At 31.8% G+C, this 26,831-nt stretch overlaps 1 protein-coding gene and 1 long non-coding RNA gene across 2 annotated transcripts; one reads left to right on the top strand and one right to left on the bottom strand.

Annotated features, from left to right (window-relative positions):
- Nucleotides 1-3,650: 3,650 nt before the first annotated feature.
- Nucleotides 3,651-4,814, top strand: LOC141683479 (uncharacterized). Its single transcript, XM_074488251.1, has one exon. It carries the CDS (start codon nucleotides 3,651-3,653, stop codon nucleotides 4,812-4,814), a length of 1,164 nt encoding a protein of 387 aa, XP_074344352.1.
- A 20,332-nt stretch (nucleotides 4,815-25,146) lies between these two features.
- LOC141720158 (uncharacterized) lies at nucleotides 25,147-26,575 on the bottom strand. Its single transcript, XR_012574221.1, has 3 exons — nucleotides 25,990-26,575; nucleotides 25,608-25,687; nucleotides 25,147-25,486 (listed from the first exon to the last, which is right to left on the bottom strand). It is a non-coding gene; the product is annotated as an uncharacterized LOC141720158 (long non-coding RNA).
- Nucleotides 26,576-26,831: the final 256 nt, after the last annotated feature.

Below are 26,831 nucleotides of genomic sequence, written 5' to 3'. Positions count from 1 at the left end.
TTTATATATAGTTGTTGTAACTTATTTGTTTAAAAAATCATATATGAAATTTAATTTGATTAAAAATCGAATATTATGGGTCACTTGCGTAGTATACACTGTTCAGGCCATATCCGAAACTCTAGAAGTCTGATTCTGAATATTAAACAACCCACAAAAAACTTGTGCGAAAAACGTTAATTCAGAAGTAGTTTTGAATTTAAAATCCAGCCGAATCAGCTCAGAATCTGAGTCAAAAGGTCAATTATGAAATTTCACTTTCTTGAAATCCGTTCTAATTGGGAATATATATTCAAAAACAGATTACTTACTTTAGGTCCTAAATTTTAGGTAAGAAAAGGCCTATAATAATTAAAACTTATTTTAACATATTCAAAATAGAAAAAAAAATTGCTACTAACATATTCGAAATGGAAAAAATTTATAATAATTTAAACTTATTTTAACTTACTCGAGATAGAATAGAAAAATAAGTTGGTATTAACATATTTGAAATAAAAAGAACTCTATGCCTTTTTCATTATATCTTCTTCATACCTACAATAAAATATTAATATTTATTATATGAAAATCGAAATCAGTGTAAAATAACAAAAATATCAAGATGTTACCATGATAAAGTGCATACTCGTTTGTTAGTGTAGAAGTGTAGATAGGTTACAAAGAAGAAGTCTTGCAAGTAATGAATAGATTTATATTTAGTTGTGTCTCGAAGCATAAGGGTTGGGAAGCATAATGATGTTTGACATAAACACATATCCAAACTTGTAGATGTTATTATACACACACTTAACATAAGTTACATGCTCTAAAATATATAACGGAGATTTTAACTAACCTCCAAATTGAGGTATTGCGCCACAAGAACATCTATATAGGAACAAATATATAGATAATAAACATATTTATGTTCATATATGTAAGTCCCTTTTAATTTAAAAAGAAGAAGAAGAAGAAGTAATTCATTGTACCTGCAAAACGAAGAAAACAAAAAGTTAATAAAATTGTTGAAAGAATCATCAATCGACCAATTTTTTTTTAAAACCTATTTATGTCCATATGTATAGGATCTTAATAAAAATTTATTCTTGAATTAAATATAATTTTAATTAAATTTTACTTCCATATAAACTTGAATTTTATTTTTACTCCTATATGAATTTGGATTTTATTTTCTAAAATATAGAAGTAAAATAAGGAAGTTTTCTATTCTATATAAACTTGGATTTTATTTTATTTCTATTTCTATATGAACTTGGATTTTATTTTCTAAAATATAGGACCTAAATTAGGAAGTTTTAATTTTTTGAATTGAAGCTTGGGAGCTCTAGAAAAAAAGATAAATATAATTGAAGCAATTTTAGAGCGGCCCTAAAATTTTTTTTGTAAACAATTAATAGGAAGATTATTTAAGAAAAACATGAACTATAATAAAAAAAATTATTCATAATTATTGCCCATTTTGTGTCACGCTCTTTTAGGCCGATACATGTTATAATAAACATAACATAACAAAATGGCGTACATTTTTCTTCATGATACCAGTTTATATCACGTATTCATAAGTCGATAATAATCGTCCTAATTATGAGGTTTTGTTAGGCCAACGCCTGTTGTAATAATAAAATACTAATTAGCTAAATTCTAATATAAATTAATATCCCTAAGGGTAGCGGCTGCGGGTTACCTACGATAAAAATATATAAACTAATATTATAATTTAGATAAAATTTAGTTTGAGTCATTCTCCCGTCAAACACAATACTATTAAAAAATCATTATGATTTAGATAACAATTAGTTTGAGCCGCCCTCCCGTCAAACATAATTCTAATAAATAAATTATAAAAATTTAGATAAAATTTAGTTTGTGTCGCCTTCCCGTCAAACACAATACTAATGAAAAAATTATTAAAATTTAAATAAGATTTAGTTTGATTCGCCCTCCCGTCAAAGTAATTTGCAAAACTACAATGTGACTGTATATTTATATATTAATGAAATATATTATGAATATATGAATTCTGATTGAATACCGTTGCTGTTCATTATAATCGATAGAAGTACAATTCTACATTCGAAAATGTGTGCAAAGCTTGTACGTAGAAAGTTCTCAATTTTTTTTTATTTGGCTTCCATGAGTGCTACACTTAGTATGCTCCTCCAATCTCTTTCTAAGAAAGATTATAATGATCAATAAGCTAGATGAGCAATTCTAACATCATACTCTCGAAGGAATTGATTTTAATAACGGTTTTTCTCCTGACTAACTTGTCTTACATATTTTACAATTAAATATTTTTTCTAACAAATTTTAGTGATAAACAAGAATCGAATTATGCAAAACTTAAAATGATTTGACCGACCTGTTTTCTCTCCCTTCTGAGTGAGAGTTTTGTTTTCTCTTCGTTCATGCTTAAATCTAGAGTGTGAATCGTGAGAGCTTCGTTATTATGGCTCGTTACAATGATTTAAACGATCAATTTAATGGGCTAGAGGTAGATGATGAGGAGAATTCTGCGTTTGTCTTTGGGGATGAGGTTATAGAGGAGACAAATAAATATGATCTCTGTGTATGGTAGGGAGATTCTTAACGGAGAAACATATTAATATCAATGCTATGAAGACTAAAATGGCCGACGTTTGGAGACCGGCTATGGGGATCAACATTAAGGAGTTAGAACCTGGGATTTTTCTATTTCAATTTTATCATAAGGAGGACATGAATTGGGTCCTGAAAGGAGGGACGTGGTCCTTTGATAATGCCATGTTGGTGATGGCTGAGATTCCGAATGGTGAGGATCTAGTAAATGTTCCACTATGGCATGTCAACATGTGGGTGCAGATTTTCGATCTTCCAACTGGGTTCATGTCAGAGGGAGTAGGCAAGCAATTGGAGAATTTTATGGGTGAATTCTTGGAGTATGACAGCAAAAACAACTCTGGAATATGGAGAGAGTTTATGCGCATTAAGGTAAGATTGGATGTCAGGAAACCTCTAAAGCGCCGGAAGAAACTGATGAAGAAGAATGGTGGGGAAGGCATGGTCTCTTGTAAGTATGAAAGGCTCGGTGAATTATGTTTTACGTGTGGCTTGTTAACTCATACAGAAAGGTATTGTCGCAAGTTTCTCAATGGTGCTAATAATGAAGTCAACAAAGAATGGGGAAGCTGGCTAAGAGCCGCACCTAGAAGGAATGGAGGTCCGGCGAAAAGTCGGTGGTTGAGGGAGGAGGATGACAAAGGGTGGGAGGCGCGTCAGGGGCGGTACAGCTCATTTCCGAAATCAGGGGAAGTCAGTAGCGAGAAAGGTGGTAATAGCATGATTGTAGGAGATTTCAGCAGGCAAGAGAAGCATGATTTAAGGGATAATAATAATCCCTTAATTATAGATAGACAAGCTGGAGGATCTAGGAGGGAAAATTCAAATTCGAATGAATTAGATGGGCCGGATATTGAGGAGCTGGATGGGCTCCAAATTACGGAACGAAAAAGAATGAGGGGTGACCCAGAAAGCTATGAAACTATGGACACTCCTGGTGGGCTTGGGTTTACTAATAAAAATAAAGATGTAGTACTTTCTGAATTGGATTGTGCAGCATCAAACAACTCTGAACTGGCTAAGCTTGCTCAGCAAGCTAGCCGAACGTTATGAATGCTATAAGTTGGAACTGCAGGGGACTGGGGAATTCCCGTGCAGTTCGTGCTCTTAGGGACGTTGTCAAGTCCTATGATCCCAGTATAGTTTTTCTGATGGAAACACTTTCTAATAAGGAGAGAATTGAGAAGTTACGTGGCAAGCTAGGGTATGATAATCAATGGGTAGTGGATAACATTGGTAGAGGAGGGGGTCTTGCTCTAATTTGGAAGAATAGTGTGAAGTGTACGGTGATTGGTTCTGGGAATAACTTTATCGATGTTAGTATAACAAACGCTAATGGCTCAGAATGGAGGATGACAGGGTTTTATGGTTTTCCAGAACGTGCTCGTAGAAAAGCATCTTGGGACCTGCTGAAACAACTATCTGGTAAGTCTGATCTTCCATGGATAGTGATGGGCGACTTCAATGATATGATAAATATCGAGGACAGGAAAGGACCTCATGATCATCCTCAGGTACTATTAGATGGGTTTAAACAAACCATTGAATCATGTGTCCTAATAGAGTTGGATCTTATGGGAGGTAGCTTCACCTGGGAGAAGAGTAGAAGCACTCGTGACTGGGTGCGAGGGAGAATAGATAGGGCGTTTGCTTCTGGTGATTGGTGGAACCTGTTTCCTTTGTGTAAACTGACAGTGCATCATTGTGTCTACTCGGATCATGACCCAATCCAACTGGACATGTATAACACTGAGCATGCTAAGAAAAAATTCAGGTTTCGTTTTGAGAACGTTTGGTTAAGGGAACAAAAATTCCACGAGGAAGTTGCAGCTTACTGGAAGCACTTAAAACCAAGTCACTTTCTTCCTAAGCTTCTAGAGCTATCATCTTTTATGAATAAATGGGGGAGAAGATTCTTTAATAAGTTTCGACAGAAAATTATTGAGCAGAAGAAGCAAGTTTTAAAGTATGAGGACTGTGCAGATGATGACAAGACGGGTAAGTACTTTACAGAGAAGAAAATTCTGGATGATTTGATGCTTAATGAAGAGTTATATTGGCAACAACGGGCCAAATCGTTTTGGCTACAGGATGGTGACTCGAACTCAAAATATTTCCACGTTTATGCCACTAGTAGGCGTAAGAAAAGTCAAGTTTCAAGAATGATAGTAGGGAAGAAATCAGGGAGCACGAGGAGATGTGTGAGATTGTGATTAAGTATTTCAAGAAGATTTTTGGAGGGGAAGAGGATATTCAAAGGAATGTGATGGAAACAAGTGAGGTGGTTATAACAGATGTTCAGAATCGTAGCCTTATAGAGGAGCTTAACATGGAAGAACTTTCAGCTGCTATCAAGCAAATGCACCCGGATAAGAGTGCTGGTCCAGATGGACTTAATCCTGCATTCTATCAACACTTCTGGGGCTTATTTGGAAATGATGTCTTCCAGTGCTGTAAACAGTGGATGAACGAGTTGGCATTTCCTCTTGATTTAAATCATACAAATATTGTTTTAATCCCCAAAAAAGACAATGCGGATGATATGAAAGATCTGCGACCCATAGCACTTTGTAATGTGCTATATAAGGTTTTAGCCAAGGTCCTAGCTAACCGGTTAAAAGGCATTTTGCCTGACATCATTACTGATAATCAATCGGCTTTCGTCCCTGGTAGAAATATCACGGACAATGTATTGGTAGCTTTTGAATTGTTGCACTACATGAAGCAAAAGAAAAAAAGAGCTGAAGGAGAGGCCGCCCTCAAGTTGGACGTTAGTAAAGCTTATGATAGAGCGGATTGAGGTTTTTTATTTCATCAAATGAGGAAGCTAGGGTTTGACAATAAATGGATTGCTTGGATACGTCTCTGTGTTACAACGGTGACATATTCTATTAGTTTCAATGGCTCACAGCTTGGCCCCATTAATCCGTCCAGGGAACTTCGTCAAGGAGATCCGTTATCTCCGTATTTATTCTTGTTCTGTGTGGAGGGTCTCTCACGCATGTTGAGTAAAGCAGCTGAGGAAGGCAGTATAAATGGTTGCAAAATCTGTCCTCAATCTCCGGCCGTATCTCATTTACTTTTTGCGGACGACAACTTCCTTTTTTGCAAAGCTACAGCAGAGGAGATGATGACAATAAAATCAATTCTTCAAAGGTACGAATTACAGTCAGGACAGGCCATTAATCTCCAAAAATCTGGGATCTATTTCATCTCTAATGTACGGCTGGACAAACAGGAAGAGCTGAAGAATATTGTGGGAGTATACAATGATCTGAGTTCAGGCAAGTATCTAGGGCTGCCGTCCTTAATAGGTCGTTCGAAAAAGATGGTGTTCAACTATTTAAAGGATCGGTTGTGGAACAAAATACAGGGGTGGAGTGCAAAGTGCCTGTCAAAGGCAGGTAAAGCTATATTACTTCGTACAGTGGCTCAAGCTATTACCTCTTACGCTATGTCGTGCTTTATGCTCCCAAAAACATTATGTAATGACCTTGAAAAAATGATGAATAGCTATTGGTGGGGCTCTCAAAATAATAACGGGAAAGGCATAAAATGGGCTTCTTGGACCAATATGAGTATGGCTAAAGAGAGTGGTGGTTTAGCTTTTCGTGATCTTCAAGGCTTGAACATCGCACTTCTCGGTAAGCAGTGTTGGAATCTTTTGAATAATCCTTGTTCTCTGGTAGCTCGGGTCTTTAAGGCTAGATATTATCCGGATACTAGCCTGTTTGCGGCGAGTCGAGGAGGGGGTGTTAGCTTTGTTTGGTCCGGGTTGTGGCAAGCTAAAGAGACTCTCATAGATGGCTTTAGGTATGTGGTGGGGGATGGTAAAGAAATTAAGGTAGGAACGGATGATTGGTTGAGGGGCAAGGAGGACTTCAAGATAGATGTGCAGTATCGCCATTTGATGAGTGAGTTGAAAGTTTGTGATCTTTTTATTCCTGGCAGCAGTGAGTGGGATGCAACAAAGGTAAATAACTTGTTCTCAAGTAATGATGCTAAATGTATTTTAGTTATACCTGTCCCTAGAAGTCGGGTTCAAGATCGTATAACTTGGAGCTATTCGTTGGATGGGAAATACAGCGCAAAATCGGGTTACAAGTTCTGGCAACAGCATTTTGGTAGGGGAAAAGAAATCGAAGAGATCAAAGGTTGGGGTAGGATATGGCAGATTCAGGTTCCGCAGAAAATAAAAATGTTTCTATGGAGGATTTGTAGAAACTATATCCCTGTTCGTATATTGTTGAGATGGAAAGGAGTCAATATTCCTATCTTATGCCCGGTTTGTGGAGTTGACGTTGAACATCTCCGACATATATTCCTTGAGTACAGCTTTGCAGTAGGTTGTTGGAATGAACTAGGCTTGGGATTTGACAACTCGCAGATCTTTTCTTGCTCGGAATGGTTACTTTAAAAGCTGGCAGTAGAACCTCTTGATAGGTTAGCTCAGATAGCAACAATACTCTGGGGAATTTGGTCAGCAAGGAATTTGAAGGTATGGCATTCCAAGACCTTAACGACACAGTTGGCTATGCAATGGGGTATTCTACAGGTCAAACAATGGAGGGACAACCAACAGTTGAAACTAGATCGCCTCAGAACTGTTGTGAATACCGAGAAGAAGGTAAGACTAACATGGCAACCTCCAACTGTAGGTCGATTGAAAGTAAATGTGGATGCTCATGTGGTTGAAGGATCTCAGTGGTACTCTTGTGGGCTTGTTCTTAGAGATCATATGGGGAACTTCATGCGTGCTAAGACGCACAAATATGCGGGTGAGGTACCTGTGGTCGAAGCGGAAGCTAGTGCTGTTCAGGAAGCTATTGGGTGGATTAATGAGTTGGGATTACAGAATGTGGACATAGAAAGTGACTCCCTCATCACGGTCCAGGCAATCAACAAGGAATCAGAAAATTACTTAGAGGCCGGAATAGTGTTTCGTGAATGTTGTAATATGTTGAAATCTCGTAAGGATGTTACGCTTTCATTTGCTAAAAAGCAAGCAAACAAGGTAGCTCATTTAGTTGCTAGAGTGCCTTGTAATGTTAGTTGCTTTATTGATTTTATAACTCCTCCACATTCTGTGTTGGAGCAACTTGTATGAGAACGCTTATTTGAGTAATCTATAAAAAAACCAGTTTCAAAAAAAAAAAACGGTTTTTCTCACACTAAGAAGTATACATTTACATTTTTCAATGACACTTAATACCAGTCAGCTACTTTTTTGTTTATTCCCATAGAAAGTATTAACTCTTATATTTTCACTTTTTAATCTTAGTTTTGCTTAACCATGATTAACATATCTTATTCTATATTTATCATACCCTCTTGTACTGTATTTTTTATATATATATTTAGTTGTTCAAATCACATATTTTTATATTAAAATAACCGGGCTACTTTAAAATAAAAAAGAGCTTAAAATATTAACTAAACATTATGTAACAATAATATTTTCATAAAAAATGTATTCAAATTCTGTCAATATCAATGACCCTGATAAAAATTTTACTTCCATATTAGAAATTTGCTTTCTCTTTTTAAAATTAAAAAGACATAAAATTATTATACAAGAACATTGTATGATGATAAATATTACAAAAGTGTTGCAAACAGTGAAAGTTTGTACCCAATTTATCATCTTAAATTTTGAAAACATTAGAAGTAAATAATTTTTTGTTGAATTTTTCATGCAAGACGATATGAAACTATTTAGCTACAGTTTTATTAACATTTCAGTTGAAATTATTTAACATTTTTGTTCATCTTTTAATTTTTTTATATGTATATATAAAATAATCGATGATAAAAAAAGTTAAAATATGTCAATTTATAAATAGTGGTGGCCAATCTACTATTATTAAAATTAACAGTAGTTTACTTTTATTTAAAAAATTGAGATATGAAAATAAAAATTTCACTAGAGTTATTGACATTGTAAAAAAAATCTAATTTTCTTATGACAATATTATTAAGATTTGCCACACTATTCTAGAATTTATATCTTTTTAGTTAGTATTCTATATATTTTTAAAGTGATCAAATCTTTTTGTTATAAAAATATGTAATTTGGATAGATGAATAAAAAAAAAAGAACACATGAACTATACAAACATATTAAATTTTTTTGAAATAAGACATGTTAACTAAGCATTGTTAAAATCAAAAAGTGAGAACGAGAAAATTTATGGGAATAAACAAAAAAAAGTAGCTGACTAACATTAAGGATAAAGGTTTTGATACAATTCATTGATTTTTAACCTCGTATATAGGCAGGGGTTTTGCCGATGCAATATTTTGTGGGTTAAATATGGGTATATATAGGATTAAAGAAGATCACTAAGATTACATAGAGTTCCCTTTTTTCATAAATTTTAAATATCTATTCTATTTTGAATATGTAATAAGATTATTTTCACTCCTAAAATTTAGGATCTTAATAAAAAAAAATTAATTTTTAATATTTAAATCAGGGAAGAGCTCCCGGAACTTTTTTTTTATATATATAAAGATAAAGAAAAAGATAAAAATATTGAAAGAAGATATTTAATTCTAAATAGAATTGATTTTTAAATATTTATTGTCCTCCTTATTATTTCAATATAAATTAAAAAAAATAATTTCATTGAATTAAAATAGATAAAAAATATTGAAAGTCGATTTTAATTCTAAATAGGATTGACTTTTATTTATTGTCCTCCCTATTTATTCGAATGTAAATAAGGAAATTTAATTTTATTGAATTAAAATAGAAAAATTCTGGAAAAATAGATAAATATGATTTGAACGATTGTGGAGCTCGTGGGGGGTTTCCTTTATATATATTATATTATAAAATTAGAGAGTTTTATTAATTTTGCAAGAAAATATGGCAGAATATATGGAATATTATTTGCAAAGTGAAAAAAAATAAAAATTTCTCTCTCGTTAAGATTCTTTTATGAAGCAGCCAAAAGTGAACTCGTTAGAAAAATAAATGGTATGAAATTATTAGGTCGAAAAGTAGCTAATTGTGCTAAAGTCAAGTGCGATTTTTAGTATTATTTATTTCATTGAAGTCGTTTCAGGCAGCTTAAAAGTAACTAATATCGCGTTTAAAACTTGATTACCACATGATTTATAAGGTGCTAATGCACCATGTTTTCTGGAACGTACTTGATTTATTTGATGGTCAAATTATGTAAGTCCCTTCCAATTGTTTATAATTTTTAGGAAGTGTTCGACACGTATTTTAAGTTGTATAAAAAGTATAATTATGTAACTTATTTTTATAATTTTTCTTTTCTGAATAAAAGTTGAATGTTTTAATTTTTATTCAGAAAAATAAAATTATAAAAAAAAATTACAGAACTGTACTTTATATGCACCTTAAAATACGTGTCGAACACTCTCTAAGAAATTTAAATAAAAGTATGATATATTCTGGTCCTATTAGAAGAAGTAGACAATATGTTTGAGTTTGACGGATCATATTCCAATAAAAGTTTGTATCTATTTGATAAATGAGAAAAAGAAATAACTTTGAATTTATTTAAATTCCTTCATGATTTTGCTTATTTAAAAAATAGGAACTCCATCATAATTATTCTAAAATTTGAGGATCTAAACTTAATTTGAACATTTTTAAAGTACGAAAATGGACCACGTGTCTTTTCAAGAAGCCCGAAACAAAAGTCTTGATTGATTTCTTCTATTTTGGGTTTATTGCACTTTATATCCTACTATTATATTCAAAAATAAATTTGTATCACAATTATGAGAAATTTAGTTTGCACCCTTATATTTTAAATTTATGATTCATTATACACTCCTTTCCAGAATTTTGTTAAATTGGGCAGGGGTAAAACCGGAAATTCAACAATATACTTAATCAAAATAAAATTTAACTTGTTCAAATATTATTAAAAATTGTATCTTATTTTATATCAACTATAAAATAATTTTTTTTTATTTTCAAATTAATTTTATATTTTATTTTCATTTTTTAATATCAATTTCAAAAAAAAATTACTCTGCTTAATTAAATTTAATTATATAATCAAAATTAATTGTTAAAATATTTTTATGTAGAATTACAAAATACTAGCATTAATAATATAAAATGAAATCAAAACTAAAATTACCATTATCATTTAAAAAATTAAAAACTTACAATGTTGTATCAAAATTTAATTTTTAACATTATTTTAAAAGATTGATTAATTTATTTTTTGCTGAATTTCCGGTTTTACCCCTACTCAATTCAATAAAATTATGTAAAGAGGTGCATAATGAATCCAAACTTGAAGTGCTAATTTATATTTCTTATAGCCATGTTTGTTTTATGTTATTAAATATGGGATACGATTATGATTATTCAAAATTTTCAATCTCATGTATATTTTGTAAATATATATTGAATGATTATTCAAGAATTATAATCAATTATTATATTCATAATTGTTTTGTTGGAGTAAAGAATATAATTATACTCATCTTTAGAGATGCACAAAAAGCCAATCGGGTCGGGTTTTATCCGGATTTTAAAAAATCCGGTTTTTTTAAAAAGAATCGGGTCGGGCCGGGCTTCCTAAGAAATATAAGGCCCGTTTTAGGCTTTGGGCTGGGCCGGATTTTCGAAAAAAAAGAAGGCCCATTTAAGGCCCGCGGGCCGGGCCGAACCGAGCCGGGTTTTTTTTTCCGAATCGGGCTTTTTGGGCTATTTTCGGATCACATTATATCTGATTTCGGGATTCGGATTTTTTGAATATCTCTACCTCTAATACTAACTAGCTTACAACCCGTGGGATGCACAGGTCTTGGTTAATATTTATATATTTTTAATTCTATTTCATATAATTTTATTAAAATTCTATATAAATAATTAAATACTAAATAATGAATATATAATTATAATTTCAAGTAGGTTCAAATAGGACAAATAGTATATGATTGATGAGATCTTATTCATATATAATAATGTAGATGTTTGTTGTTAGTGAGTGAGATTCGAATCTGAAAACTTATTTATATATCTTTATAAATAATATAAATGTTTATTGTTAACAGGATTCGAACCTGAGAACTTAAATGTATCTTTATAAATACTAATATAAATATTTGTTGTTGACGGGATTTGAACCTCAGAACTTGTGGAGTTTATTTTTTTAGTATTTGGATCTAACGGCTCTGATTATTTAATGAAGAAGATCCAACGGTCGTGATGGCAAGGGATAACCAAAATGAGGGGTTAACCAAACTACAAATTATACACATTCCGGCTATTATAGTATAATTAGCTTCCTTGGTTAGAATTTATATATTTTAATTTTTTTTATATAATTTTATTAAAATTCTATATAAATAATTAAATACTAAATAATGAATATATAATTATAATTTCAAGTTAGGTTCAAATAGTACAAATAGTATATGATTGATGAGATCTTATTCATATATAATAATGTAGATGTTTGTTGTTAGTGAGTGAGATTCGAATCTGAAAACTTATTTATATATCTTTATAAATAATATAAATGTTTATTGTTAACAGGATTCGAACATGAGAACTTAAATGTATCTTTATAAATACTAATATAAATATTTGTTGTTGACGGGATTTGAACCTCAGAACTTGTGGAATGTATTTTTTTAGTATTTGGATCTAACGGCTCTGATTATTTAATGAAGAAGATCCAACGGTCGTGATGGCAAGGGATAACCAAAATGAGGGGTTAACCAAACTACAAATTATACACATTCCGGCTATTATAGTATATGTGATATCCCGTATTTTCAGAATTATTATTATTAATATTTGAATATGTTTATGTGATTTTCTGATTTAGAAGGAATAAAATGGTGGATATTTTATTCCTATTTGACGAGTTTGTGTTAATTAAATGGTAATGTGCTAATTGTTGAGTGTTATATCGATTCTTGTTAATATCTGAAAATATTTCCTTAAATGTATTAATTTCAAAAGTTTATTTAAAAATCCATCATTTTATTGATATCGGTAAATTGAGTTCGTTTAGTAATATTAGGGATTGGATGGATATTCTGTCTGCTATGTGTTGTATGTAATATTAGTTGTGTGGGACTCAGTTGTGATTGAGGATTATTTGTATTATTAATTACTGAGTCTATCGTTTTGTTTTTGTCTTTATAAGAGATTTTATTGAAAATCTAATTTCATAAATATTTAAATTATCTTTAAAAATATATTTATGACTTATAATTACAATAATTATTTTTGGGATTTTATAAAATTTAGAAATCAATATTTCATCAATTATTTAGCCCTGTATGATTTTCTGATTTCATTTATTTGTAAAATCCGTATTTAATTCCAAAATTCTTCAAAAATTACGAAACTCATATTTATTTAAGTTTGGAATATTCTGAGAATTTTAAAATTATTTTGGGAATTTTTAGGATTAATTTCACCCGCGCGTTGTTTCGTTTAATTGATAAAAGCGGGTATAAATTGCGTTTCAAAAATTGTTCTAAAATTACGAAATTTATGTTTTTATAAACTTCGGGATATTTGTAATATTTTAAGACTATTTTCGTAATTTTCTGAATTTGTTTCAAGTGCAGCTCGGTTCATTAATTGTGTAATGCGGGTATAGCGCGCAAGTCAAAAATGCTTTAAAAATTATGAAAATTTTATTTTATTAGTTTCGGGGTTTTTAGAAAATTTTAAGACTGTTTTCATAATTTTATAAATTTGTTTTATGCGCAACATGGTTCGATAAAATATAAAATGCGGGACAAAACCGGGCTACAGGAAACCATACACATCCTTTTTGCTACGTGGCTATTTAATCTGGGGGTGGAATATTTATTTTATACGTGTTGATTGTTAGTTAAAAAAAAAAAAACAAAACAAAACACTCTCACACGACACAACACTCTCTGCTTGTCTCTCGATCTCTTCTCCCTCAACTCTCATGTTTTCACCTTCACCCTCCTCCTCCTCCACCTTTCCCCCGTGCTCCCCTGTTCCCCTTTCTTTTTACCTTTTTTTTTTCTGTGCGTGTATATTTATACACACCAAATATTTAAAAAATTCATATTTTCTAAACCGTTTATACAAATTTCAATTATTATATATATAAACAATCAGCGCTTCGATACCTACGCATATGTATATATATTGCGAGGTTCTGAGAAGAAAATTTGCGGAGCATATTTTCCGTTTTAATTTATTTTCGGGGAATAGAAAAAGAGTTTGGAGGCGGTGATTACTCCACATGGCATGTCAGCGTATGTAAATCTATGGATATTAATTTCGGATTTTTCTGAAGATATTTTTCGGACATCAGATATTGTCCTTGGGGTGACCATAATTTCTTTTGGGTAAGGATTCCGAGATTCTGCTTTTATATTTTGGGTATATTATAGCATGTTAGTGTTTATATATTTATTTCGTAATTTTTAGAAGTGGTTGTAGAAGTCATTTTTGACCGTGTTATTCATTTCTGGAGTGTTAATACGCGTAAATATAATTTATTGTGTTGATTGTTGTTGGTTGTGTCGATATGATATCGACTGGCAGTCCGAGAAATAGAGAAGGTGCTGTCCGATTTCCAAGAAAATATTATTTTTAGTTCTGAAGGTTATTATTTTTATTATTATTCGAAAATAAATCCAAATTATTTAGTTAATGAATTTTAATTGATTATTTAATTAGAGTTAATTATTTCTTAAGATTTAAAATTTCCGAAAAATAGTTTCGAGCTTTAATAATATTTTAAAGCCCGATAAATATTATTAAATTATTTATTCTTATTTTATTCATAATAAATAAACCGTTCGTTCGTTTAATACGAAACGAACGCCTCTAGACTCAGAAAAATATTCCGCTTTCATTAAAAATACTTTCGAGACCCAAATTCTTTTGTTTCGAAAGATCGCTTGTTTTACAAGTCATTCTGAGTCGAGTGTTGATCGAAAAATCATGTTATTGACCCGATTTCAGTTTTAAACGTATCGAGTCGAACCTTCTGATGAACCGAGTCTTATGTGATATGAATTATGTGATATGTGAGTTATGTGCTTATATGCTATGTGAATTATGTGCATATGCGGATCAAGAGTCCTGTATTTGTCTGTTATATTTATGTGTAGGCTATCGTATGGGTAGACGATAGGCTTTTGACGCGTAGTTCGTCGAGTGGTTATCGATTAGACAATTAAAGTTCTATATTTTAATTATAGATGCGGATCTTTCGAGTTGATCAGGACAAGACGTTGGATAAAGAATGAGATGGAATGGTATTGGGTATCTGGATTCTAGCAATCGCAAGAGCAGCATATCAGTAAAATGTTGAAAATAAAGACGGTGATATTTTGAGACAGAATGTCAGAATATATGCGGTTTTGCGAGTGTGACTAACTGCTAAAAACCCGAAGGCAAGTACCCCTGACTTCACTTATCGTTCAAGTGATATTTATTTCAAATCATATTATACAAGTATCCCTATCATCACTTATTGTTCAAGTGATATTTATTTTAAATCTTATCATGCAAGCATTGCTTTCCCTATTCAGTTCGTAATAGATAAATGTTTTACATATCACTGAGTTAAATGTTTATCATGCAAGTACTCTTCTTCTCTTCTATGTTCAGAATAGCCAAGTGATTTTACTTACTAAATGAATGAATTTATAAATGTTTTGGGTTTTGAGAAAAATGAGTTGGTTTTGCGAGTATTCCTGCCCAAGTAAATGGGGGAATAAAAGTTTTTAAGGGTGTCGAGTATTATGACCCCTCTCAATAAAACGTTTTAAGATTGGATGGTTGCGTAAGAGGCCGCGGTGGCGGTCCAGCCGAGAGTTAGGTATTATATAGGATATAATACCAATAGGCCAATATGTGCCTTGGGTGCCCCATTTGTTTAGTTGGGTATGCTTCGGCATACCGGTGTTGCTCCGCGGCTGATCACCGGCGGCAACACACCGTCGTTCGAGGATTCCAATCTAAATTATTATATTGCTTTTGACATCTTACAAGGAATGATTTATTAAGTATTTTGTTTTCGGATAAAAGATGAAATGTGGTTTTGATTCAGTTTCTTATTTTGAGAATACTTAGTTTGTTGTTAAATATCAAAGGTGGCATTAGTACCGATGATTGGTGTTGACTTCAGTATGGGATGTTGTGAGCATCAAAGTTCGTAGTGATATCTAATTTGATATGATAACAAAATAAGTATTAATTTCAAGAGTTCAGTTTTGAGTAAAGTTTACGATTCAATCCAGAATCATTGTTTCATGTTAGAATTGTTTACGATATTTCCGTAAACACTGTTTTACGAGTTTTATTCTCGTCAAGATTCAAAGTATTGCTGAAGCATTTCGCTCGAAAATATCAAAAAGAGTTTTGAATACAGTGAGAAATAATTATCCGATTCTTTAACAAATTTTATGATTCAGCAACTATGATTTTAAAAATGTTCTGCTCTAATGCAGATGTCGGTTTTATATCAAACGGCCCTATATTTACTATAATGATCTTGCTGAGCATTTCTTCCGCTCATACTTGCCTGTTTTTAAATTTAACCTCCAGTGAGGATTAGCTTGCGCTGTTTAGCTGCGTAATTCGAGGAAGCAAAGAAGAAGCTTTTGGAAGGTGGTTGATCCAGGGTTTGCGGGCTAGTGTAAGTTTTATTGTGTAAAGTTGTTTATATTATATTATATTATATTATAGTTGTGTATTTTATTTGGGCCTAGTATACTTCATTTCGAAGTTATACTAGTGGGTTTAGTTTTAAATTGGAATTTATTGAAAAGAGTTTTAAAAGAAAGTGAAAAATTTATTTGTGGAATTTGGATATCTTGTTTCTAGAACTGTAACCTTAAAAGATCTTGGATTAGTTGGGGTCATTTATGATAAATATCTTCCGCTGGCATTTATTTTATTGATTAAACAGGTTAATTTGGATTGAGGTTTCATAGTGACGACCAAATCCTCTGACCCCGGATTTGGGGGCGTTACAGTATAATTAGCTTCCTTGGTTAGAATTTATATATTTTAATTTTTTTTATATAATTTTATTAAAATTCAATATAAATAATTAAATAATATATAATGATTATATAGTTATAATTTCAAGTTAGGTTCAAATAGTATAAATAGTATATGATTGATGAGATCTTATTCGTATATGATAATGTAAATGTTTATTGTTGGTGAGTGAGATTCGAATATGAAAACTTATATGTATCTTTATAAATAATATAGATGTTTGTTATTAATGTGATTCAAACCTGAGAACTTATATGTATATTTATAAATAGTAATATAAATATTTGTTGTTGACAGGATTCGAACATGAGAACTTGTGGAGTGTATTTTTTTTAGTATTTTGATCTAACGGCTCTGATTATTTGATGAAGAAATCCGGCGGTCGTGATAGAAAAGGGATAACCAAAATTAAGGGTTAATCAAACTACAAATTATACCCCATTTCGGCTATATTATAGATATAGATAGGTATTGCTTTATCCCTCTAATAAGTCATTTGAAAAAAATAAATTTAGAATCTGATATGAAACAAATATAATATTTAAAATTTTAAAAAATTATATTCCTCAGGCAAAAGAAAAAAAAACTATCTTCCAATTGAACAAACACATAGACGTGATTTTCCCGAAACAAACATCAGTGGTTCCTATGATCCATTTTAAAAAAATAATTCTTACGGCTCATAATGCTAGTGAAAAAATAGGCGTTCGTATAAGTTGTGGTACCCCGGTAGCCGAGGAATGTTGTGAATATAACTTTCTTAGGGTGTGTTTGGTATTGCTGTTGCAGACAGCAATAGCAGCTTTTCGCTGAAAAGCAGTTAAAAAACTGTTTGGTAAAATTTAAAAGCTGCTTTTCTGAAAAGTGCTTTTGGCTTAAAAGCTGCTGTTAGAGAAAGCAAGTCCCCCCATGCTTTTAGAAAAAGCTGATTTTCAGCTGTTGCGGGAAGCAGATGCTGATTTCACCATCAAAACTTACCAAAAGCATCATTTTTTTTATTTTTTTGCATCAAAACATATACGAATCAAAAAAATTACCAAACAGTCATCTGATTTTTACAACAGCACTTTTTCCAGCAGCACTTTTTCTAACAGCACAACAATTTTTAACAGCAATTCCAAACAGAGCCTTAATCATTAGAATATCTGAATGAATTATCAATCTGAATACTTAATGAATAATATTATTTGATACATAATAAAATATCTGAATGGTGCATTTTTTTATTAATAGATGATATAATACAAATTATTTAGGTAAAATAGGTATATTTTTATCAATACATTACAAAGTCATACATTGCAAAGTCATAATTAATATCTGAAATAATTTGCATTTATTAGAAATCACTTAATTTTGAAAAAAAAATACAATTTTTATAAAATTAATCAACTTTATACTAAAACTAGATCATATTTAAATAATACTATTTTCAAAGAAATATATTTCATGATTCCTTTAACGAAAAATTTAGAGAATAAAAAACACATGTAAGTATGTCTTGGTTGTTTATTTTAACTAATAATAATAAAAAAAAGAGTAGTAAACGAAGTTTCTTAATGATTAGGCTTGATATGTATAACTCAACGATTAAGACAAAACGTAATTAGACTAGACAATTCGGATAATCGGTTCGGTTTTCGGATCAGATCCATTTTCGGATTATGATATATTTGAAAACCATTCAGATCAGATCAGATGTGATTCGGTTCACGTTTAATTCGGATTAAAATTGGATAAAATTCGGATTAAGATGAACAAAATTCTGCTCGGATTAAATTCGGTTCGGATATTTTCGGATCATAACTTATTTATTTTTTTAATTTTTGAGATTTAAAAAATATTTTTTTTATTTAATTTAGTATTTTTAATGTAATATAATGTACTTTTACAAAAGAATATGATTACATAAACATAAAATTATTAAGTACAAGTTTTGCTTATTTCGGGTCATATTCAGTTCTGGTAATATATTATTCGATTTTAATCGGTTCCAAATTATAATCGAATCTTGTATTTCAGATTAATTTCGGTTAGATTTTTGGTTTGGATATTTTTCAGATCGGTTTAAATCGGTTTTCGGATAATTATCGGATTGTATAATTCAGATCTCGTATTGAATCTCGGTTTCATGAATTTTGTAAGGTTGTCAAACGGATAATTCGGATACGGATATGCCTATATCCGTATCCGCATCCGCAATCATCGGATTCGAATACGGATAATATCCGCTTTAATTCGGATACGGATAATATCCGTTTTTTCGGATACGAATGAGGATATTTCGGACGAATATCAGATTTTTTGAATTTTTTGTTGCCCCTGCCGTTTTGACGATGATTATAGAACATTTTCTACGATTAAATACAAATAATATATTTATATATGTATAAAGTATGTGTACAATTATATAAAATTTGTATAAACGTATTATTTAATACATTTACACACTATAAACTAAAAAAATAAATTTTAAATTATATATAATTATATATTTATATAATTTAAATATCATATATGTATCTAGTTTCAGATTCGAATATCCCGGATTCGGATACGGATAATATCCGCTTTTTCTCGGATACGGATGCGGATTTTTCGGACGAATATCGGATTTTTCAAATTTTTTTGACAGCCTTAGAATTTTGGTTCGGTTTTTCGAATCCAAACCCATTTTTACGGGTCTAAACGTAATGCTTAAGAAGGCAGGTAACTCAAATCAAACAATCTTATCATTTTAATCATTAAAATAAGTCACGTTAAGCCTTATTAAGAAGTAAACAAATCACCCCTAACTTATTTCCAAGCACCCATATATAGCAACTCATGTTGACGACCACAAGGGTTAGAATATACACGGATGTGATCCTTGATAAGAAGTAAACAAATCACCCCAAACTTATTTCCAAGCACCTATATATAGCAACTCATGTTGACGACCACAAGGGTTAGAATATACACGGATGTGATCCTTGATTAGAGCAACAGGCATAACAATTCTTTAACTAAAATTATGTTAAAAATATTATAAATAAATATATTGTATAATATGTAAAAAAATCCACTTCAATGATAAATTCCTCTTAACTAAAATTTTAATCAATTTCACGGTCTATATTTATTGAACTGAAGTGAATTATATATTATCTAATTAGCAAATCAAAATAATGCGTTATATTTTTAATAATAACTTGAAATAATAACATATTATTCTTAAAAATATACTAAATTGCTATAACCAACTCCAACGGACTAAATTAGCTAACATATTGAGCAAATTTTATGTAATCTCTATTTTATGTCATTCTAACAAATTATTTTAGTCAATATCATTGGTGAAAGAGATATGTCCTAAGTCCAATCATGTATGGGGATTTAGGAATAACTTTTATGTAATCTGTTTTGATTTCATTGATATTAATAAAATACTTGTTTTGTTTTTATTGCGGGCTCTATCTATTTAAATGTTTAAATAAGATATACCACAGTTTAGAGTAAAACTTTTTATGGATTGTGATGAGATCATAATAATGAGACCTAAAAGATGATAACTCTAAACTTAAATAGTTCCTGGTCGTACTATTACTAACTGGTAATTAATAATCCGCAAAGATCGGTACATACTATGCTTGCTTCATTATGAAGGATGTCTGTTCTCATAGACATTTGTGTGGTGACACTATAGCTAGTATGTAGGTGCTTATTATAGAATAAGTTCACTGAACATGACTCACACAGCTGAACAACTGATGAAGTTCACTCACGTGTCAGCTGATGGAGTTCGTAGGACAGGAAGAGTGTCTCGCCAACCTGAGAGGTATTATGGCTTTGTCATTGAGAATGACAATGAGTTGTCAATCATTGATGATGAGAAACCTGTGACCTATAATGAGGCTATGAGTAGTGTTGACTCAGAGAAATGACATAGTGCCATGAAATCCGAAATGAAATCTATGTATACCAACCAAGTATGGACTCTGTTTGAGGTGCCTGAAGGTGTTAAGCCTATTGGGTGCAATTGGGTATACAAAAGAAAGATTGGAGCAGATGGCCAGGTGGAGTCCTATAAGGCCAGGCTCGTGGCAAAAGGATTCAAACAAAGGCAAGGGATTGACTTTGATGAAACTTTTTCGCCTGTAGCCCTGTTAAAATCAATTCGGATTTTGCTTGCGATTGCTGCTTACTACGACTGTGAGATCTGGCAAATGGACGTGAAAACGGCCTTCCTCAATGGGGAACTTGAGGAGGAAGTGTATATGACACAACCAGAGGGTTTTCTTTCCAAGGGAAATGAACACCTAGTTTGTAAGCTGTTGCGAACCATATATGGTTTAAGGCAAGCTTCTCGTAGATGGAACATCCGTTTTGATGAGACAATCAAAGAGTTTGGTTTTATCAAAAACATAGATGAACCATGTGTCTATAAGAAGGTTAGTGGGAGCGCGGTAACATTTCTTGTATTGTATGTGGATGACATACTTCTTATAGGAAATGATATACCGATGCTACAATCAGTCAAAGTATGGCTATCAAAGAAATTCACCATGAAGGACTTGGGAGAATCATCCTACATTCTCGGTATGAAGATCTATAGAGATAGATTTAGAAGAATGATAGGTCTTACCCAGGGTACATACATTCAGAAAGTGCTTAAAAGGTTTAGCATGGAAAACTCCAAAAGAGGTCTCATACCGATGAGCCATGGAGTGTCCCTTTCCGAAAAAATGTCTCCTAAGACACCTGAGGAAAGAGAGCGTATGAGTAAGATTCCTTATACTTCAGCAATAGGATTTATCATGTACGCGATGTTGTGTACAAGGCCTGATGTTGCTTATTCAATTAGTGTGACGAGCATATATCAGTCCAATACAGGTGAAGACCACTGGAAAGCAGTGAAAAACATCCTTAAGTACTTGCGAAGGACTCAGGACATTTTTCTTGTTTTTGGTGGTGAATCTTAGTTGAAAATAGAGGGTTATACTGACTCTAGTTTTCAATCAGAAAGTGATAGCAAATCCATGTCAAGGTACGTGTTTACTCTGAATGGTGGTGCAATTCAGATTGTTGAAAGAGGAGATGTCAACGTCGAGAGAGTTGACACACATAACAACGTAGCAGACCCACTCACAAAGCCACTTTCTCAGAGTCACTTTGATCGTCATAAAGACAAGATGGGTATTAGATACCAGAGTAATTGACTTTAGTACAAGTGGGAGATTGAAAGAGATATGTCCTAAGTCCAATCATGTATGAGGATTTAGGAATAACTTTTATGTAATCTGTTTTGATTTCATTGATATTAATAAAAGACTTGTTTTGTTTTTATTGCGGGCTCTATCTATTTAAATGTTTAAATAAGATATACCACAGTTTAGAGTAAAGCTTTTTATGGATTGTGATGAGATCATAATAATGAGACCTAAAAGATGATAACTCTAAACTTAAATAGTTCCTGGTCGTAGGATTACTAACTGGTAATTAATAATCCGCGAAGATCGGTACATACTATGCTTGCTTCATTATGAAGGATGTCTGTTCTCATAGACATTTGTGTGGTGACACTATAGCTAGTATGTAGGTGCTTATTATAAAATAAGATCACTGAACATGACTCACACAGCTAAACAACTGATGGAGTTCACTCACGTGTCAGCAGTTGTTCACATAGTGATAGTTGTACAAGTATTCTTAGACTTGAGGTAGTCATCTTGTGTACACTGAACTATGCTTTGGTTTAGTTCTTAGTCTCAAGGGACAATTATAAGGGCTCTACTGGGTATAGGAATTTGTACACGAAGATAGTGTATGATCAATAAAGGATCTACCCCTTCCAGTGAAGGAAGAGAATGTTCAATTCTGATCCACTTATGCTAGTTCAGGAATCTCTGTCCAGAGTGAATGAAATTAGAAAGGAGTTTCTAATTTACATTAAATAGAACTAAGCATGGTGAATGTGAAAGCAAGTGATTAAATAAGATAGGCTTGACACAAGTTCCATGCCTTGTATTTAATCGTGACATTGCAGGGTAGAAGGAATTAATTATACGGTAACTACTCACTGAATAAGTTCTTGGTATTCTAAGCAGTGAATTCGTATTATCCGGATAGTCGCGATATGCTGAGAAGTATCCCTCACGATGTAGAATAAATATGATTAATTTATTAATCATATTTAATGAATTAGAGAATTTATATAAATAATGATAATATAGTTTTATTATTATTTATTTCTACTACCGGCTTAATATTGAACCTACAGGGTCACACCATAAAAGAAAATGATTTAATGGTGGAGGAATTAATTAATAATGGCTGATAATTATTTATTTATGAAATAAATAATTAATTGGCAAATTTAATAATTGATTAAATGAGATTTAATTGATTATAAATTAATTAAGAAAAGGTTCTTAATATTATTAATTAAGAATTTAATTTTTGGAAATTAAATCAAGTGAGAGAAATATTTCTAAAGAGTTTAGAAAAAGGATTAATAATTAAAAGGTGTTATAATTATTAGTGAGAATAATAAAGGGTTAATAATAATAATATTTTATGGGACAATTTTCAGCTGAAAATTTTGCCTATAAATATACTATTATAAACCCTATTTTTGCCTCAACCAAAAAGATTTACAAAACCCTAATTCTCTCAACCTCTTCCTCCTCCATTACATTGATCTCTTGGTGGATACCGGCGGAGTGCTTCACACTTGAGGAGCAGCTGCTAAGGATCTCCGTTCATCGTTCTTGGATCGCTATTAAAGACCTCCATCTTCCATTAACGTAAAGCTTCTTAAGGTAAACATACTGAACTACGAATTAAATATTATTTTTTCGCATGGATCCTGCGGAGGGTTTCAGTTTTTTTTTAAGATTAAATTTACGTTTTCGCTGCGTTTATGTGCTAAAAACCCTTCAATTGGATGCACCAATATTAGACATTTGCCATAATTTTTCACTTCTTAGCATAATAATATAAAAAATTGTGTTTATAATTAATTATTTTATTACTGAAGTAATAAAAATTACATTATTGTAACACCCCCTTTTTAGTAATAAAAGGAGATTTTACTTATAATACATAAACCGAAAAATAAAGCACTAATATATTTCTAAATAATAACTAAACAGTCTAAAAAAATCTCTAAAAATAATATTAAATATTCAAACTTTCTAAACCAATAATATAAATGCTGAAATCTATAAATAATTAAGTCAAATGGGGTAACTCTCCATCACACAGTCTCAATCCCCTAAGCACCTGCCAGAAAAAGAATACGACATGAGTCAAACGCCCAGTACAGATTTGGAACACAATTTATAAAACTGAAAATTAGAAATGAATATTTACAGTTTATAATAAACAATAATTTTAAAAAAATAAGCATGGCTGAAAACAACGAGGGGTTATGATATTTCATACCGAGATCAGAACAAATATAAATACACACATCATAGAGTACCTAATGCATGCAACAGAATGGTTAACGTGTACGACATATACAACGTCACCATAAATCAAATCACAAATCAAACTCTGGGTGCACCCACACATCCTGAACAAATATCAAATAACAAAAAACTCCTCCTAAGAGCTAACAGAATGATACGACGTAACCAATCACACTGTCACGGAAGTGTCATGTCACTGGTGCCGCAATGACACGGTTGTACTACCCCTACAGCTAGTTAACTCGGTATACCCTATATCTCTAAGGGTTCAAATAAAATATTCTTGCAAAATTTTAAAATCACTTGTCACACGTACTTCATTTTCCAAAACAGAGGGTGTCATAAATAATTTTTGAAAACCGCATAAGCCGATGTTTAAAACTTTCCAAATCAATTTTTAAAACAATTTTCGGAAATCAAAACGATCAAACAATATTAACAGAACGAATGAAATATGGAACTGAATAAATCAAAAATATTTAATTTATAAGAGGAATTGCGCCGAATAAAAAGGGGACGGAATCCGTACCTCGAATATCGCAAACTTAAATCCTAATAAAATTTGCAAACGAACCTCTAAACTTGCGGCTCCCGATCTAATCATAAAAATATAATTTATAAACAAACTATACTCAATAATAGATCCAAGCACTAGTTTTTCGCACAACTATACACTACACCATATTTGACCTGTAGCAACACCAAAAAAAATGTTAAAATGGCCAAAAAATGTTACCTAAAGCAAAATATTTGGCTATGGTTACACTTTTTGAAAATAAGTGGGTGTTAGATTTTCCCCTGCTACAATAGGGGTCTACGGTTACACTTTTTGAAATTTTGGTAACATCTTTCAATGTATTATAATAGAGTACCTATACTTACATTTTCTATTTCTATGGTAACAAGTTGAAGATGTAACTGCAGTTCTGTTGCAACACACCTAACCCTTTAACACCAAAAAATATGTTGGAATAGACTCTTTTGCAACACCATATTATCTATTATAACACAAGAATGTAAAATGGTTAAATTCTTTTAGTAACATTTTCAAATCAAAGTTCAAATTCAGCATAATACATAGTTCAAATTCAGCATAATACATAGTTCAAATTCAGCTTAATACAAAGTTCCAAGTCGACCAATATAAACAAAGTTTGCTTTCAAAAATCATAATAATTGATTAAATTTCTAATTAAACCAAAAATAAACAAAGTTCTAACAAAGTTCCCATTACTAGATACCATCAAGTTCTAATATGTTCTGAATTCTTCTCGGTCGATTTTCTTATCGTCTCCTAAATTCTTGCTGTCAAATTTCTCTTCTATCTTTCTTTCCAGCACCGGTGCTTCAAGTAAGCACATATGTGGGAAGAGCTTCTAATTTGAAGGCATTAAACTTGACAAATCCAATTATCCTGCACAGCAAGGAAGCAACGGGAAATATTCTTAATAATAAAAGTCAAGGCTGTTAGCTTCTCATTAACTGAATATATACACTCATCTAATATTGGAGCAAATCCAGTGCACATAGCTAACCAGATTTAAGAGGCGTTGCACAAGTTGGTATCCCAGAAACTACGCAACTGAATACTTCAATCCATTCAAATTTTAAAGGCCTAAAAAAAGAAATACATATATTTTCTAAGCCACGCCCTTATTTAGGAAACAAGTAACTAATAACCAAGAATTAGGTTCGAATTCAACTCTAATAAATATATATATATTATTGTTAATTCATAACAATCATTATAACAATCAGAACAAACTCTAACCAGAATTTGTAAGACCAAATTGTGGCCTGAAAAATAGCAGTTGAAACAAAGATATGAAAGTAGTTACAACAAACACGACGACACCCACATGCGTAGAGAGGGAGGGGGAGAGATGGGTGGAGGGGGCGGATAGGGAGGGAGAGTACCATTTGAGTTGATGAGTGTTCAGCACATAAAGTTCGGCCACAACAACGACGATGATGCTGCAAAATATAATAAAAGAGAACAAATAAATAGATGATTTTGGGATTAAATAAACTAACCAGATCATCACATCAACTCCAAAAGTTATTAGAATTCATTATTTTCCAGTTCTGTATCAGTCACAGTAGCCGGATACAAAAGATAAACATGTAAGCTAAACAAGGTGAAACATATATGGAAACACAAAGAGATCCAAGCACGCTTTTTTAAAGTATATTTTTGGTCCACTGTATACTACTGTTGACCTCTCGAGTATTCACATCTTTGGCATTTGATCCTCAAGATATTATGTAGAAATTAAAGAGGTAATTCATGAACAGAATTATGTAACTGTCAAAAGGTAGATTGTGTAACACTGTGGAAGGACAAGAGTACGGGCAGGGGGTGGTTTCAAGAGGATCAGCAATGGCATTGTAGCTAGCAGAAGCTGTATGCGACTGATTACTAACGACAGTGAGAGCAGTAATGTTGTAATCAGTTAGTTGCCTACGAGTAGCATCGTGGGACAAGGGAAGTGCTTATAATAGTAGTAGCCTCTATCGATATATTAATGATACCCACTAAATTTACCTATATATATAAATTATTCTAGTAATTGGTGACATTTAAATTTTATATAATGATCTTAAGTAATAATCTAAATTTACTTGTAGAAAGATAATCATCACCTGATTATAAATAGATGGATTTAGAAGAGTTAATTATGTTTTAATAGATATCTTTCATCTGGATTTTTAGTTCATTTGGTTCAGTCTATAACAATACGCCTTGATTTCTGCATTGA

Source organism: Apium graveolens, chromosome 1, assembly GCF_009905375.1.
Source record: "Apium graveolens cultivar Ventura chromosome 1, ASM990537v1, whole genome shotgun sequence".
NCBI lineage: Eukaryota > Viridiplantae > Streptophyta > Magnoliopsida > Apiales > Apiaceae > Apium > Apium graveolens.
This window is presented reverse-complemented; position numbering and strand designations above follow the sequence as displayed.